The following is a 15,006-nucleotide window of genomic DNA, read 5'->3' as shown; positions in this document are numbered from 1 at the left end:
CTTTTTTTTTTTTGGGGGGGGGGGGGGGGGGGGGGGGGTAAGGGTTTTTTTGGGGGAGGGGGGTTATGTTACAAATACAGAAGAAAACCATAGTAATAGTTGTTAGCATGCAAAGCAGCAAACAAGTGTTATGAAATAAAACACTAGTGTGCCAAAGGCTCAGACAAAACAAGTCTGGCTAATTTAAACCCAAACAATCACACAGGACAAATCAAAACCCAAACAAATGAGTCACAAAATGAATTAGCAACAAACAGGCAGTTATTCATTCAAAGGACCAACTGGAACCCAAACATATGTCACAAATATGATCCTACCTCATACTTCCTGAAGTTTGCTTGTTTCACCTTTTCCACATCTAATAAAAGAGCCCAGGCCTGACCACGTAGCTTCAAGGGAATCCCCTTGTACACCCGCTTCATCATCTGGAAAATGCACATGGGAAAAGAAAACAAACAGATGGCGAGATTTATTTTTGGATCCCCATTATTTAGGAAGTGTGTGCCTCTTTAGCCGTAGCAGACTTCACTGTAGTAAGTATTTGATTGTAATGGCAGCAAAAGCTAATTGATGCAAGACAATAATGTTAAATTATTTAATATATTAAAAACATTATACAAAATACTTAGATGTATTGTAGAGCAGCTTTGAAAGTGTCTTCTACTTAAAGGTGTAGCTATTGACTTAAGTTACCTTTTCACTATTATGATACTTTTCCCACTTTTTCACCATCTTAATCCATTTTTCCTCTCTTTCCATCTCCTGGAGTTTGTACTAAAGAAAGAGCATAATACATTTTGAATCAAATAATGCAACATTCATCGAACTGAACTGAACCAACATAAAAAATAAAAATTAAAAAAATGTATGCCTTGTATGGACAATATTTTGTATTTGCCTGTAATGTATAAAGAAATATATAAATATGGGTGATCTAAATAGTACATTTAAAAAAATAATACTCTTGCTAGTTACTGTACAGTACAAGTATAGGGTAAATACCCACAGCATAATGTATGCAACCTTATTTCCACAACAAACTTAATGGCTAAAAATGTATTAAAAAAAAAAATAAATAATATATAATATATATAAAACAAGACACTATAATGTAATAGGCTATTTAATTAATAAATAAAAAAAATTAAATAATAAAATTAATAATAATAGTAATTCCTAATCTCCTCATCTACCACCAGTGTGCAGAATCCATCTGGATAACGTGACGGCAATCCATCTGGATAACGTGATTCCCCCCAATGTGTCAAGCGCTTTGAGTGTCTAGAAAAGCTCTATATAGATGTAAGTAATTATTATTATTATTATTATTATTATCAATATACTGGGGCGTGGGCCTGCACAATGGCACAGTGGGTAGCAGTAGCACATTCGCCTTACAACAAAAAGGTCACTAGTTCGAGCCTTGGCTGGGTCAGTTGGCGTTTCTGTCTGGAATTTGCATGTTCTCCCCGTGTTTGCGTGGGTTTCCTCTGAGTGCTCTGGTTTCCCCCACAAGTCCAAAAATATGTGGTACAGGTGAACTGGGTAGTAGGGTTGGGCGATGTTGACCAATTTGGCATCATACAATATCTAATATGAAACATTGCAATAAACAATGGCATTGTCGTCATAGACTGCGGTGAATTAATTACAAATAATTAATTCATTCATAACGAATGAATCATTTGTAGCCTGATTAACACAGTAAATGAATAAAGATAAGTTACACACATAATTACCACCTGTCAATCACTTTTTCTGCGGGACTCGTGAATAGGGGTGAATAGGCAGAGTGATCTGTCATTATAATGGTTTTTGGTTTGTAAAAAGGTACTTTTTGGTCGGTAAAAAGGTGCACAGCCAACAGTATCTGAGGTGCTCGCTAAAAATACTAAATACAAGTGTGAAAGTGGAAGATTGAAGCAGTCTATTGACCCGCTGACTGCCTGGACCCACTGTGTCGAGCGCATGACAGTGTGTGTGCATCTGTGTCTGTGTGTGTGCCTGTGTGTGTATGTGTGTGGTCATGTGATGTGCGCTTTCAGCGGTAGTGTGGAAGGAGCAAGGAGGGCTGCTTAGAAATGCTAAACACCAGAGTGGATGTGGATCATTTTCGTTCTAAAATGCCATTTAAAAACTAAAACCTATTAGTGTAAACAGGGCCTGAGTGTGTATTTTTCGCGAGCGGATTTGCAGAGGGGGCGGGGCAGAGGATCACGATGCCGGCTCAGCATCATGGTGTCGTCGGCCATCGGCTATAGACGATGACATCATCTATTGGCCCAACCCTATTGGGTAGGCTAAATTGTCTGCAGTGTATGTGAGTGAATGAGTGCGTATGGATGTTTCCCAGTGATAGGTTGCAGCTGGAAGGGCATCCGCTGTGTAAAACATATGCTGGATAAGTTGTCAATTCATTCCGCTGTGGAAACCCCAGCCGAAAAGAAAATGAATGAATGAATACTGGGGCGTTAGGATCCACACAGACTGCAGATTAAGCACCCCCCCCCCCCCCCCCCCCCCCACACACACACACACCCCTCCGCTAGTCTCATTAGCACCTCTTCCAGCAGCAACCTATCTTTCCCATGTAGTTTCCCATCCAGGTATTGAACGGGCTCAGCCCTACATAGCTTCAGTTGGTGACCAAATGTTTATTGTTTTCATAAGAGACAAACAGCAAATCTAGAAAGTTGATATCTAATCTTACCTTCTCCTCCACTGCAGTTGGTGTTGGCAATTCCTCTTCACTGGAAAGTATAAGGGGGGAATGATAGGTAAATCTGTACTACTAAAAAAAATTAGGTTTATTTAAAAAAATCTATTTTTAATTTTACTGCTAATCCATAAAACACACTGGTCACACATAAAAATATTCACCATTAAAAATTTTAAAATGTATAAGGTTGCAAAGGGGCAGAAAATAAATAACAAAACAAATTTCCATGGGAACTTAGTCTCAGGAATTTTCTAAATATTTTTGAAATTTGAAATTAACTAGAAATGTATATAAACTCTATATACAAACTATAAACATTGATCATCAGCTGACATGCACACAAAAACTAATACTTATTAAAAAATGACATTTTTGACTGATTTAATTGTAAGTGGAACTTTACACTTTAAGGAAATCTTCTTAAGTGTTGAATGTAAGAAAACATATTCCCTTAAATTTGTTGTAAAATGAACAAATACCCCACCCTTCCCTAAATATCAAACTTACTTGAATTGATATAGGATTTGGGTTCAAACGCAGAAATGCAGCTTCGATATTCTTTTTATATTCAGATATTAAAGCAGTAGCCTATAGCACAAGTATGTTTTATGGTAAAAAATAAATGTATGTAATTTAAACAGACAGATGGCCGTTTTTTGTGTGCAAGATTCAAGAAAATATCAGGCTGATTTATACTTCTGCATCAACATATTTTTTTTCAATTACAATTGAGTACCCTGTCACAGACTAACCTTCATTATATTAAACTCAGTTTACTCCCTTTAATTTCAGTTAATTCCCATATATTCCAATGGAAAGTTACCAGCCTTTAAAAAATCCAAACTACCCAGAACTTTGCAACTATATATATATATATATATATATATATATATATATATATATATATATATATATATATATATATATATATATATATATATATATATAAATAAAAGACAGTTCAGAAGTCATCACTGATAACTATGGAGCAAGGTAATTTTGCTAGCCTTTGTGGTAAAACTGCATGGAATGGCTAGACTTACTGCAGGAACCCGAAGCGGTCTGTGAACTTAAAGATGCTGTAGTCTCCATCCTCCCAGGGGTTAATGTGCACACCCTCCTGCCTGCCCTGTAACCAAACCAACTAAAAAGCTGACAACCACAATATAACATGACAAAATCAAACACAAAAAAGCACGGTCACACTGCAAATGCTGCAGACTGGAAAAGCAAGCTTATACAACATATTTCAAATGCCACTGTGATGGACAGTTCAAGTTTGATGGACTATGACCTGCAATTTTGCATCACGTGAATTCGCGAGGACAATAGTAGTTCAAAGTGTGGAGAAAATTTAGAATATAGAGCAATTGTTTGTTTTATTAGTTTCACATCCTCTTGTTTTATCCAGCCCCTTTTTATGGCACTGTCCGTCAGAATTTCGCATGCTCAAATTCAGTGACCATGACTTTAGACATTTGATTTCTATCTGATAAGAGTTTATAACAAAATCCACATATGCAACATAAGTTAAGGAATGATACAAAAAAACAACAACAAGAAGAGAACCCACAATATCTTGAAACAGACTGACATGTTTGTTTGTCTAAACGAAACACTTTAGCCCAATTCCAGTTCCACCCCTACCCCTTACTCTTATCCCCACCCCTGCATTTGCATGTTCACATGAAGGAGTAGGAGTGTCCCAATTCTCCTCAGCTTGAAGGCGTAGGGCTAAGGGAAAGGGCTAGATACCCCTTGAAACAAAGATTTTTCAGGACCACAGTCGAAACTAAGGGGCAAGAAAATTTCCCAAAATACAAATTTAACAATGGCAGCATGGCTGCACATAGAAAAAAATATGATCGTTAATCTATTCTCAAAGTTGGATTGAGAGCTGGGTCTATTCTACGCAGGCTATGATGACTTTCACCTTGGTATTTTGGCGCAGATACCTCCGGTGAGCCGTCTGACAAAAAAAGTGCCCTTCTGCATCAAATCAGCAGTATGCCTGACTTTAACTGCAGTTCGGCAGTTTCACTTTAACTCATGAACATTTCATTCATCCCCCATGACAAACTGGGGTATTAGATGCAAATAAGGACGGAGTAAGGACTGGTGAAAGTGTTATGGAATTTAATAATGCACGCCAAATGGAAAGAAAAAAACTTTCGTATTTCACAATGTGTGTGTGCGTGCGGTCCAGTGCGGTCCTTTACTGACAGCTGTGTGTGTGGATCTTGTCGGAAAATATGGCAAAAAGTCCCACTGTACATGACGGTAATAGTTTGATTGCGGTGTTTACTTCAATAATGCTACTAATTTATGCATACTCCACATCTTAATTCCATTATTGTTTAGTTCAGTTATAACTTTAGTCAGATTAAGGTGATCAAAATCGCTGTTTCAAGCTTATGTAGGCCAAAATTCATCTTGAACTGAATAAACAGTTAATAAACACAAGTACATCTTATTGAACATCACTTATTTTCATCAACAATTATCATTATCATAGTTTCTCAAGCAGTTTGTGATGAATTTCAGAAACAGGAGATGAGAAACCCCTTATCTAATGTGCCACCTGGCATGAGAAACCCATTCTCAAAGACTTAATATTTGGGTAGCACACATATTCTGAATGCCTTCGGCAGAATTCAAATGAACCATTTTAATCTAGATTATTCCAGATTAATTTCAAGATTACCCTGCCAGAGAAGTCTAGTGGCTGGAAATGACTTTTTTTTTACAGTGTCTGTTATACTGTTAATGTTGTTTTTGGTGTTAACATAAAATATGGCCACTGTGTAAATGCATAGTACAGTTACAATCTTATTGCCACATTATATCGTTATGACAACATGTGATATGCCTTCAGTGATTTCATAAAGATAAATACCAAAAAATAATGCAATGATATGATGACGTGTGCAGGTGTTGTAGTGCTCGCCCATTTCTTAGGGGTAAATTTTGAAGCCCTTCCCCTTCACACTCTGTTTCAAGAGCCAGTGGGAAGGGGTAAGGGTACAAAAATAGAATTGGGATCGGGCCTTTATCTTTAGACATGACACAAAGGTAATTGAAGTACACTGAACATTTCCATGACTGTAGTATGAATTTGGGTTTAGTAAGACATCCAGCTGTTGTCCATCAAAAAAGGGGTTCCCCTTTAAGAAATGTTACCTCTGGCCAGAAACTTACATACTTCTCAAATTGTATAAGTAGGTATTAAAAGGAACAAGAGTATAGTTCCAAGAAATTTCATAATAATTTCATTTTCCATTGGTCTTGGACAGGGGTGCACTAACTTTTTCTTATAAAGGACCAAAAACCAAACTTGAATGGGGCTAGTGGGCAGGTAAATATAGTTGTAATGGGTAAATTCCTAATTTTTTACACAATATTTACAAATGAATAGAAAACATACTTTATATTAACTAATACAGCATTTTATTTTTGCATTTTATATTGAACTTATTACAGTAAAAATAAAATCTCATTTATAACCAAACTACATTAATTTTTTGCCTTTAATTGCATGCCTAAGTCTTCTGCATAGTCCTTTATCCATCGAGACATTATTTACATTTTATAAAACCAGATTGGTTTAAAACATTTAATTGAAACATTTAATTTCAGTTTGGGATTTTTTTTTTTTTTTTTTTTTTTGTAGCTCAGCAATAAAACAACAAAAAGTTATGTTAAATTAGAAATGAAGATTTCTGTGTTAAAGTCAACACAGAGATTCCTCAACCCTCTCCATCATACTTACTCTCCTTAGATGGTGGGCCGAATTAAAGGTTACAATGGGCCAATTTTGGCCTACGAGCCCTACTTTGGGCATCTCTGGTCTTAGTGATATAATGACACTAATAATTTTTTACAAAATTCTTTGGTAACTTTTGAGTGTGATGTTAATGGTTTAATCCCATTCGATTATCTATGCTAAGTTAAGCTAACAGTGCTCCCGACAAAAATGGTAGAACTAAACTGTTTAACTCTAGGTCAGTTGTAAAGGTGGAGTAAAAAAAACAAGTGGAGTGTTCCTTTTTAGGCTTGTCTGGACCCGCTGCTCATACAACATTCTGTCAATTTATCTGTGGCTACCCTAAGTTACCTTCAGTACTGTCTATGAAATTCCACAACCAGTTCACACACCAAAATGTCAATTAATTGAGCAATTTAACAAACAAATAAAATAAGAATTGTGACCCAATTTACATGGAGACCTTACAGTAAGCACTATTGTGACCACCACATACTGTATACTGTACTTGGTTTCAAATTGACTATTCTTTTTAATCATTATACGTAATGTTTTATGTCTCTTCCAACCTGAAACATATCCTTAATATTCACCTTCATACAAAATCCGCCACCTTGCAAAGATCAGTAAAATGCAGCCATTTTTAATGTGGTGTGGTCTAAATTATAAATATCTGGGACTGTTGATCCCTAAGATTTCCTCTCTAAGAGAACTGTCATTGTGGATACGGAAGATTCATTAACTAGTTCCCCTTTGTCTAGATCTATATACATTTATTTTTTTTTTTTTTTAAAGTTAAAAACGTAGGTCAACACTATAGAAAGTCAGCCAGTATGCAACTTAAAGGATGTGCTGTAACTTGCCTTCTCATATTTTTCAATGATGTCAGCCCGTTCTTCTGCTATTAGCGTGTCGATGTCCTTCTTCATCTCAAAATCTGGAAAAGGAACAAAACAAATTGTCAAATGGATGAAAACAAGTTTCCGAAGGTCGCTGAATATGACAAACTGCCCTCGACTGATCCTCCTCCGGGTCTGTTTGGCTAAGACGCATGAAAAGGATCGGAAGCTTCTACATTCCAGCAATATTACAACATTTATCCGAGTTCTGCCTGAAGCGAGAAGACATCCATTTGAGGTGAGGTTGAACAATTACCACGGGCCAACAACAGACAAGTGATGTTGTGTCAGGTAATTCATCAAGTACTGTTGTTGCACACACACAAAGTACTGTAGGACAATTCAGCCATTGCCCTTATATGTAGAAGACCCAATGCATGGTTAAAACAGACTAAATAAAATTAAGCAGTAATATTTTGAGTCTGTGGGGTGGTTAATAATAGTAAAATAACTTTAAATGAATGATTGTAGCTTTAAACTAGGGCTGTAATATTAATAATATAAAGTTGCAATAACTTTGATTTATTTTATGTGCCAAGTAAGGGTTGTGATAAGACACTTATTCCATGAGACCACCACGCTAACATCATAACTCACTACGCAACTTATCACCTCAATAAGAAATCTCGTCGCAATTTAATTCTCGTAACACGAGATCTCGTCACAACCCAATGCCAAGCAATTGTGTATTGCATGCATAGGATGTTATGTTATGCTAATGGCTAGACCAACCATTTTCAATATATTTAATTTACAAAGTTTTTAAAGGCACATCACAGCTATATAGTTTCATATACTGGCAACATTTGAATCATTAAACAATTATAAATATTTGCTAGATTGTTCTTAACTTTAATATAGTTTCTTACAGTGCATTTTTGACAGAACCCTTTCATTTTAAGCACACATTATTAGTATAATAATATAATTATCTTCGTAATATTGCACACCTCCATTCACCTCTCACCCTAACACAGTACTGTCAATTTTGTTCCCTTGTTACCTCCCACATTGACTATTCTAATTTAGTTTACCACATAAATCTCTTTACCAGTTGGTTCAGAATTCTGCTGCCCATATTATAACCAGGACTCCATCCATACAACATGCTACAGCAATTATACATTACTTACTAATCATGACTAATAAACCCACAGCTATGAAATCGTCTCATGTAAACACGTAAAAGTTTCTTCTTTGTATTTCTGAAAAATTTCACATACAAACGGCTACAAAATGAATTCCCCCATTAACAGATTTGAGATATGCAACTAAAAACGCTGTGTTCTGCATGTCAGGCATCTACAGCAGGTCTGTTGCCTGCTCAGCACCATGTGTTGACGTCTGTGGGTTCACATTCTCTGTGGACAGGTGGAACTTTTACAACCTCTAGTTCACCAGACAACTGTTGTGCTGAGACACATGGGCACCTTGCTGTTAAACCACCTGTGCTTTTCAAAACATGCGATAATATAAATGGAAACCAAAGTTTCCCTTTCAAACTTTCCTTCACTTACAGAAAAATGTGCAAAAATAGCATGTTTGTAGATACAACAGCTTGTACTGTTAAGAGGCAACATTGCACAACTTTTTAAAGGGAACATACCATATTCATATTTAAGGTTTAATGTGTACCACTTAAAAAAAAAACTTAAAGGTTGCAATGTTGTGACTAAGTAGAATGTATAATCTCCTTATATATTTAACCCTTTTATTGTTCAACTTAACCACCCTTCTGTTATGCTAGTGACTGTTTTTGCCCAATTGACCTCCATTATAACAACAGTTTTTCATCGCAAAGCCTTGACACCAAAAAATTAAGCGTTTTTGATTGTTGGTGGTTTTCCCTGTTGGGAAGAGGTAAAATTTGTCATTTTTACGGTTGATCATCATACTGTTGGCACCATTAACCCTTTAGATAGGCTTGTACAAAAAAGGTTTTATGGAGGTTATAGGTTTTAAGTTTTATATGGAGTTTTATGGCGTAAAACAATAAAGTGTGCATGCAAAAATACACTTACTATGTTTACTATGTTCTAAGAGCTGAGTTTAGATTGCAAAGGTGCTAATTTAGATTTTCGCAGACATATCAAGAAAAGTGCGCAAAGATCTCTCTCATACACAAACACACCTTATTAACTGTGCGTTCACAACGAAAGCGGGAAAGAGCTTCAAAGTAGCCGGAAGTCATTTGTATTGAATGGGACCTGGTGGCTTTAAGCAGCGACGAGCAGATCGGTGTGTGTTCGCCGATGTGGGCGTCGAGGAGAGTTGATAAAGTCAATTTAATGGTAATGTTGAAGTCCACCGCTTCAGAAGATTCCAGAGAACACAGTCCTGTGAACTTTGGTTCGGACCACAGTTGTTCCCAAGGGTTTGATAATTGCACTTGACTAATTTCCATTGTTTATGTTTTCTCACAGTAACATACATTATAACAGTTACTGTCGAGTTACTGATGTGCAATAGTGTTTTAAACTTTTCTTTAAAAAGCAGGAGTCTAATGCTAACTATAATGACAGTACAAAACAGTATTGCTGCTTCAGAACATTTCAGACATATGGACACATTGGATAAGTGGAGCAAAGCCACATCACACGCAACAACTTATTCTTCCATAGTTAAATGCATTTGATAAAAAGTGTACAACATTTTCACACTAGAAAGCATGCTTTTTATATGGTAACGTAACTGATTTGCTGATATTCTGCAACTGCCCCTTTAAATATGACATCCATGTAGTGAATTTTGACTATCTCGCTGGTGAAGCTAGGAAGGCAGACAACATAGACATCAGGGAGACCAGAGCAAATTTTGTACACAGTACTAATTTTACTTCTTCCAACAGGCAAAACCATCAACAATATTGACCGTATTCTAAAATGTGGAAGTGCGCCTGTTTTCGTGATTGTCTTAGAACTTCCGATTCAGTGAGAGAAATGACTAGGAATAATAAACGGCAGAAAACGGTCAAACTACTTGCTCTACAAACAAATGTTTGCATGACTATACAGACCAAGTAGAATAATATAATAAGAAAATATCAAATTGCAACATCAAGCAGCGTAATGAGCAGTTTTTAACGTCAAAAAATTAATGGAAGTGAATGAGACCGGAAGTCTCAAGCCAAAAAGATTCAAATGGCGGCACCCGCTCGTCGGTGGAGAATAAGGTGAATAGAATATAAAACAATATGGTGTCATGGCTTTGCAATCCAAAAATGTCATTACAATAGAAGTCAATGGGGTAAAAGTGGTCACTAACAAAATGAAAGGGTAGTAAATTGGCCCAGAGAGTGTCTTGTTGAGTTTTTGAAAAAATTCAAAGCATTTTCCTATCAAAATAAGATTTGTCACCAAAAATCGTTCCATTTGCTGAAACAGAGAGAATGTTGTGGACAAATGTAGACTAAAAGTGATAATTATTATTATTATTATGTTTAAATTTGTTATTATTGTTTTTTTTATTATAATGAGAATTTACTTTGCTTAATTTACTATTTTTTTTTTACTTAAAACCTTAACAGATTATTTTTCCCCCAATGACATATGATGTGATAAATTAGTACTTTAAAAATACTACACATAAATAATACAAGCTAGTCCAGCTAAAAACAGTGCTTTTAAATGTCACTAAAAGTATTTAATCAGTATTTAAACCTCATAGTTAAATAGACAATGAGGCGAATAAGGTCTACTTTTTGAGAAAAAAAAAAAGAAACACCTCTTTCACCAGGCTGGCTACAGGTCTGCCTTGTCTTAGTAGCACTTTTTGTTTGTTTTGGCTTTTCGTATTGAATCACCGAATGCCTCATTTGTAAGTCACTTTTGATAAGAGTAAATAATATATTACTAAATGTAAAGTAAATGTCTATCACTAAAATCACTAAAGGCACTAAATTCATGTTTTCTGAACGCATTTTATGATCCTAACTAAATGTGAGTAATAACTAGATACAGTAGCCCACTGAATAAGCTATTAAATAGCACACTTTTACACAGTATTACAAACTTAATATACTTTTATGTCATTCAAAATAAATTTGATGTCTTTTAATCGTTTTTGGATCAGATAAGTAAACGTTTTATGAGCTGCCATGGCATTATTCAGTATATAAAAAGGAAGTTCTGAAGTTCTAAAATACCTTGTTGTCAATGACACTATCTTAAAGGAATTGAGTCACTCGTAATAGTTTCTTTTTTGAACACAAAATAAGATATTTTAAGGAAAGCTGAAAACCTGTAATCAATGACTTCATTAGTAAAAAATCAAATACCTCAGTGCTGTGTTGAAGCACTTAAACTACTAGGCTATTGGTGCCGATCAAACAAATAAATGAGTGCGTAAATGTTGACAGATTGTTTTTGGTGAACTATCCCTTTAATAATATAATATATTTAATGATATTTATATGTCAAATGATAATGATGAACTGTCTAATTCTAAGGACTAAGATCTTCTTTTTCACCATGCTATAGGAAAAAGTTTCTTTGAAAAAAATTAGATCTACTATAAGCTGACCAGGGAAAACAGGTCAAAGCTAGCAAGAGCATTATTTATTTACCACAGTCTCAGGGAATGTAATGGCTTGACAGAAACAGTGTCTATGCTGCCGACGTCTGCATAAATATATTCATCCTTGTAAAAGAAAGAAAAAAAAAACTAGCAGAATTATTGAAAACCTTTGCAAATATGAACAAATAATCTTCTACTTAAACAACAATACTAATAATATTACTACTAATAAAATACTACAAAAATCTAAAAAACTACAAAATGTAATAAATAGAAACGTTTTGTCCAATTTATGGTGGATAATTTCTAGCTGGATACTTTTTGAAGCTTCTGTTTTTTTAGATAAATACTAGCATTAAAGGTCCTGTGAAGTGATTTGAAATGTGCAATTTTATTCAACGTTTGATTATGTCAACGTCTCAACATTTGATTATGAAGTGAAACATGAAAAGGGGGGAACATACAGCTCCTGCCCTTTTTAAAAGACAGCCAATATCATTTTGTTTTATCACAGCTCTGCTTGTGAGAGTGGTTGAGCTCAAGCACAAATAAAAAAGTAAACTAGAAGCGTCTTGAAGGGGACGGGACTATGGGATCAAATTCCCACCTAAAGAATGGTGGTTGCGGATAGAAAAATAATGCACGTAAATAAAAATATTCTCATCGTTTGTATAATTAATAATGCGCAAAAGCGAAAACTAAATGCACAATGAGAAAAAAACGAGGTTGTAAGAGGCAATGTGAGTTTCATTTAAATTTTGGGCAGGCATTAGTGTCATCATTGTCCACTAGTCGAGATACTAAATGCACAATAAGAAACAAGGAGGTTGTGAAAGGCAATGTGAGTTTTATTTAAATTATGGGCAGGCATCAGTGTCATCATTGTCCACAAGTCGAGATTGACAGTTGCTTCTCAAATCAGGCGAAGGGGGATTTGACATCACTCCAATGCAACCTACTCAGTGTGGCATTTGCTTCTAGGAGTTTCAGATAATATAGACACCTGTCCGTGATTCCAGGGAATTCCAACCAAAAAACTTTTACATGCTATGTCAATAATATTATTATTTTTCCATCCGTGGCTGCAATACTTTCGGTGAGAATTTGATCCCATACAAGGCATGTAAGATACTAGAGAGCATTTGATTGGTCAAGGTTTGACCAGTGAACAAAGAACAGTTGATACATTTAGGTGGAAGTGAAAAGGCTATGTTTATATCTTCTATAATGCAATTTTTGTCACCGTTTTGTACCACATCAGCTTAAAGATATCCGTAAGACTAGCATACGGACACTAACATCTTAAAACAACACCATTATTCTAATTTTCACAAGACCTATAAAGTCTGATGAGGTTGGAGAACACCACTAAATCGTAGACATTTCAAAGAAAGAACTTTATTATAGTATGGCCATAAAAGAACCTTGATTTTTTGCTCAGGGACCCATTTTGCATTGATTTTGGAATCCTTGTCTTGATGGGAGACCTGTTAGTCAGAGTTTTTTTTTTTTTATTTGATCCAATTTACTTTGGATGTAAGGTATTTATTTTTTATTTATTCTGGTGTGAACTGAATATTAACTGAAAAATGAGTTTGTTTTTGTATGAGAGTTAGTTGATGATTATTGTCTTGAAACCCACCCAAACAATGATGCTGTAGATGATTTTTTATGACTCTGAAAGTCAAATAACTGCTGACATTCTCCAGCTGTTATCCTAGAAGAGCTTCTGACCTCTCAAACTATCCTCCTCGACGATGCAGATTTATTTTCACAGCTAACTTTGCTCATGTTTAGCAAGAGCAATAATAATTCTGAACTTAAAGGGATGGTTCACCCAAATGCTCTTTTTCTACTGAACACAACATAAGATACTTTGAAACATGTATAGTATACTAGGCATGGGACGATAACCGTTTTCAAGGTATACGGCGGTTTGGAAAAGTCAAGGTTTTGAAACCGTCAAACTTTTCTGCTGTACCGTTCCTAAAGTGCGAGTAAGATTTTTATTTACATTTTTTTTAGGACAACAGTATCTCCCACAAGAAATGATCTCCAAAGTTGCCTTTTTAAATTGTAAAAACATCAGTGTTTTTGAAACAAATAAAGACCATAATTCACTTGAATTATTTAGCCTGAAATGTTTACTGCTCCAAAATATTTTAAATGTTTTTCAAAATAACATATATTGTGCACAAAGGGGGGAAAGGTTTTGTTTTTTACCCAGAAGTTTAAAAAGAATACATTTTAGAGCAGTAACCTCAATACCGTGAAACCGTGAAACTGTGATATTTATATCCAAGGTTATCATACCATCAGAATCTTATACCGGCCCATGCCAACAGTATACAATGAAAATTCTGAAATGCAAACTGTGAGAAAGCCCAATGGCAAGGCACATGGACACAGGGAAATGAAGGGAAAAAAATTTACTCAAATTAAGAAAATAGTAAACTTAAAGCAACACAAATACTAGTACTAGTTTAAAAATTGAGGCCATCTAAACAAAAATACAACAGAAATTCAGGAAGTCTGAACAAAATCAAACTGACCTGCTTAATGAAATGACTACAGAGTGTTTAACAATACACTTAAACAACATAGGGGAAACAATAAAACATAACATTTATAAATAAATATAATAAATAGAAATGTAATAACCGAACCAATTACAAAATTATCAATTTGTGACAATCACAAAAACTAAAATAATTACTTAAAATAAACAAATCATTTAAATGAATGAACAAACAATATCCAAATCACATTGATTGACAAAACTGAAAATTCTGTCATGGTTTACGGACACTTCACTTGTCACAAACCAGTTTGAGTCGAGCACAAAATAAGTTATTTTGAAAAATGTTAGAAATCTGTAACCACTGACTTTCATTGTAGGAAAAACAAGTACTGTGTAAGTCAATGGTTACAGGTTTTCAATATTTTTTAAAATAACTTCAAGAGTTCACACTTAGCTGATAATTGACTATAAAGTTTGTTTGGCATGCTGTCCCGGGAGAGAGCCCTGAGCTCATAAGATCCTCGAGCCCTGGGCTCCCTCCTGTCTGCAAGGCAAGAGGGGAATTTGAGCTCAGGTAGATCTCGAGAAC

The 15,006-nt window shown here is 35.2% G+C and overlaps 1 protein-coding gene across 1 annotated transcript in view; it reads right to left on the bottom strand.

Annotated features, from left to right (window-relative positions):
- Positions 1–15,006, bottom strand: part of si:dkeyp-19e1.3 — a 55,235-nt gene that overhangs the window by 30,107 nt on the left and 10,122 nt on the right. Inside the window, exons 2-6 of the mRNA XM_005170709.6 lie at positions 7,346–7,419; positions 3,763–3,848; positions 2,711–2,750; positions 694–774; positions 318–425 (exon numbers count right to left, since the gene is read on the bottom strand). Coding sequence (XP_005170766.1) covers positions 318–425; positions 694–774; positions 2,711–2,750; positions 3,763–3,848; positions 7,346–7,411 — 381 coding nt within the window. The 5' untranslated portion in view covers positions 7,412–7,419. The remainder of the gene's footprint in view (positions 1–317; positions 426–693; positions 775–2,710; positions 2,751–3,762; positions 3,849–7,345; positions 7,420–15,006) is intronic.

Source organism: Danio rerio, chromosome 25 (genome assembly GCF_049306965.1).
Source record: "Danio rerio strain Tuebingen ecotype United States chromosome 25, GRCz12tu, whole genome shotgun sequence".
In the NCBI taxonomy this organism is placed as follows: Eukaryota; Metazoa; Chordata; class Actinopteri; order Cypriniformes; family Danionidae; genus Danio; species Danio rerio.
This window is presented reverse-complemented; position numbering and strand designations above follow the sequence as displayed.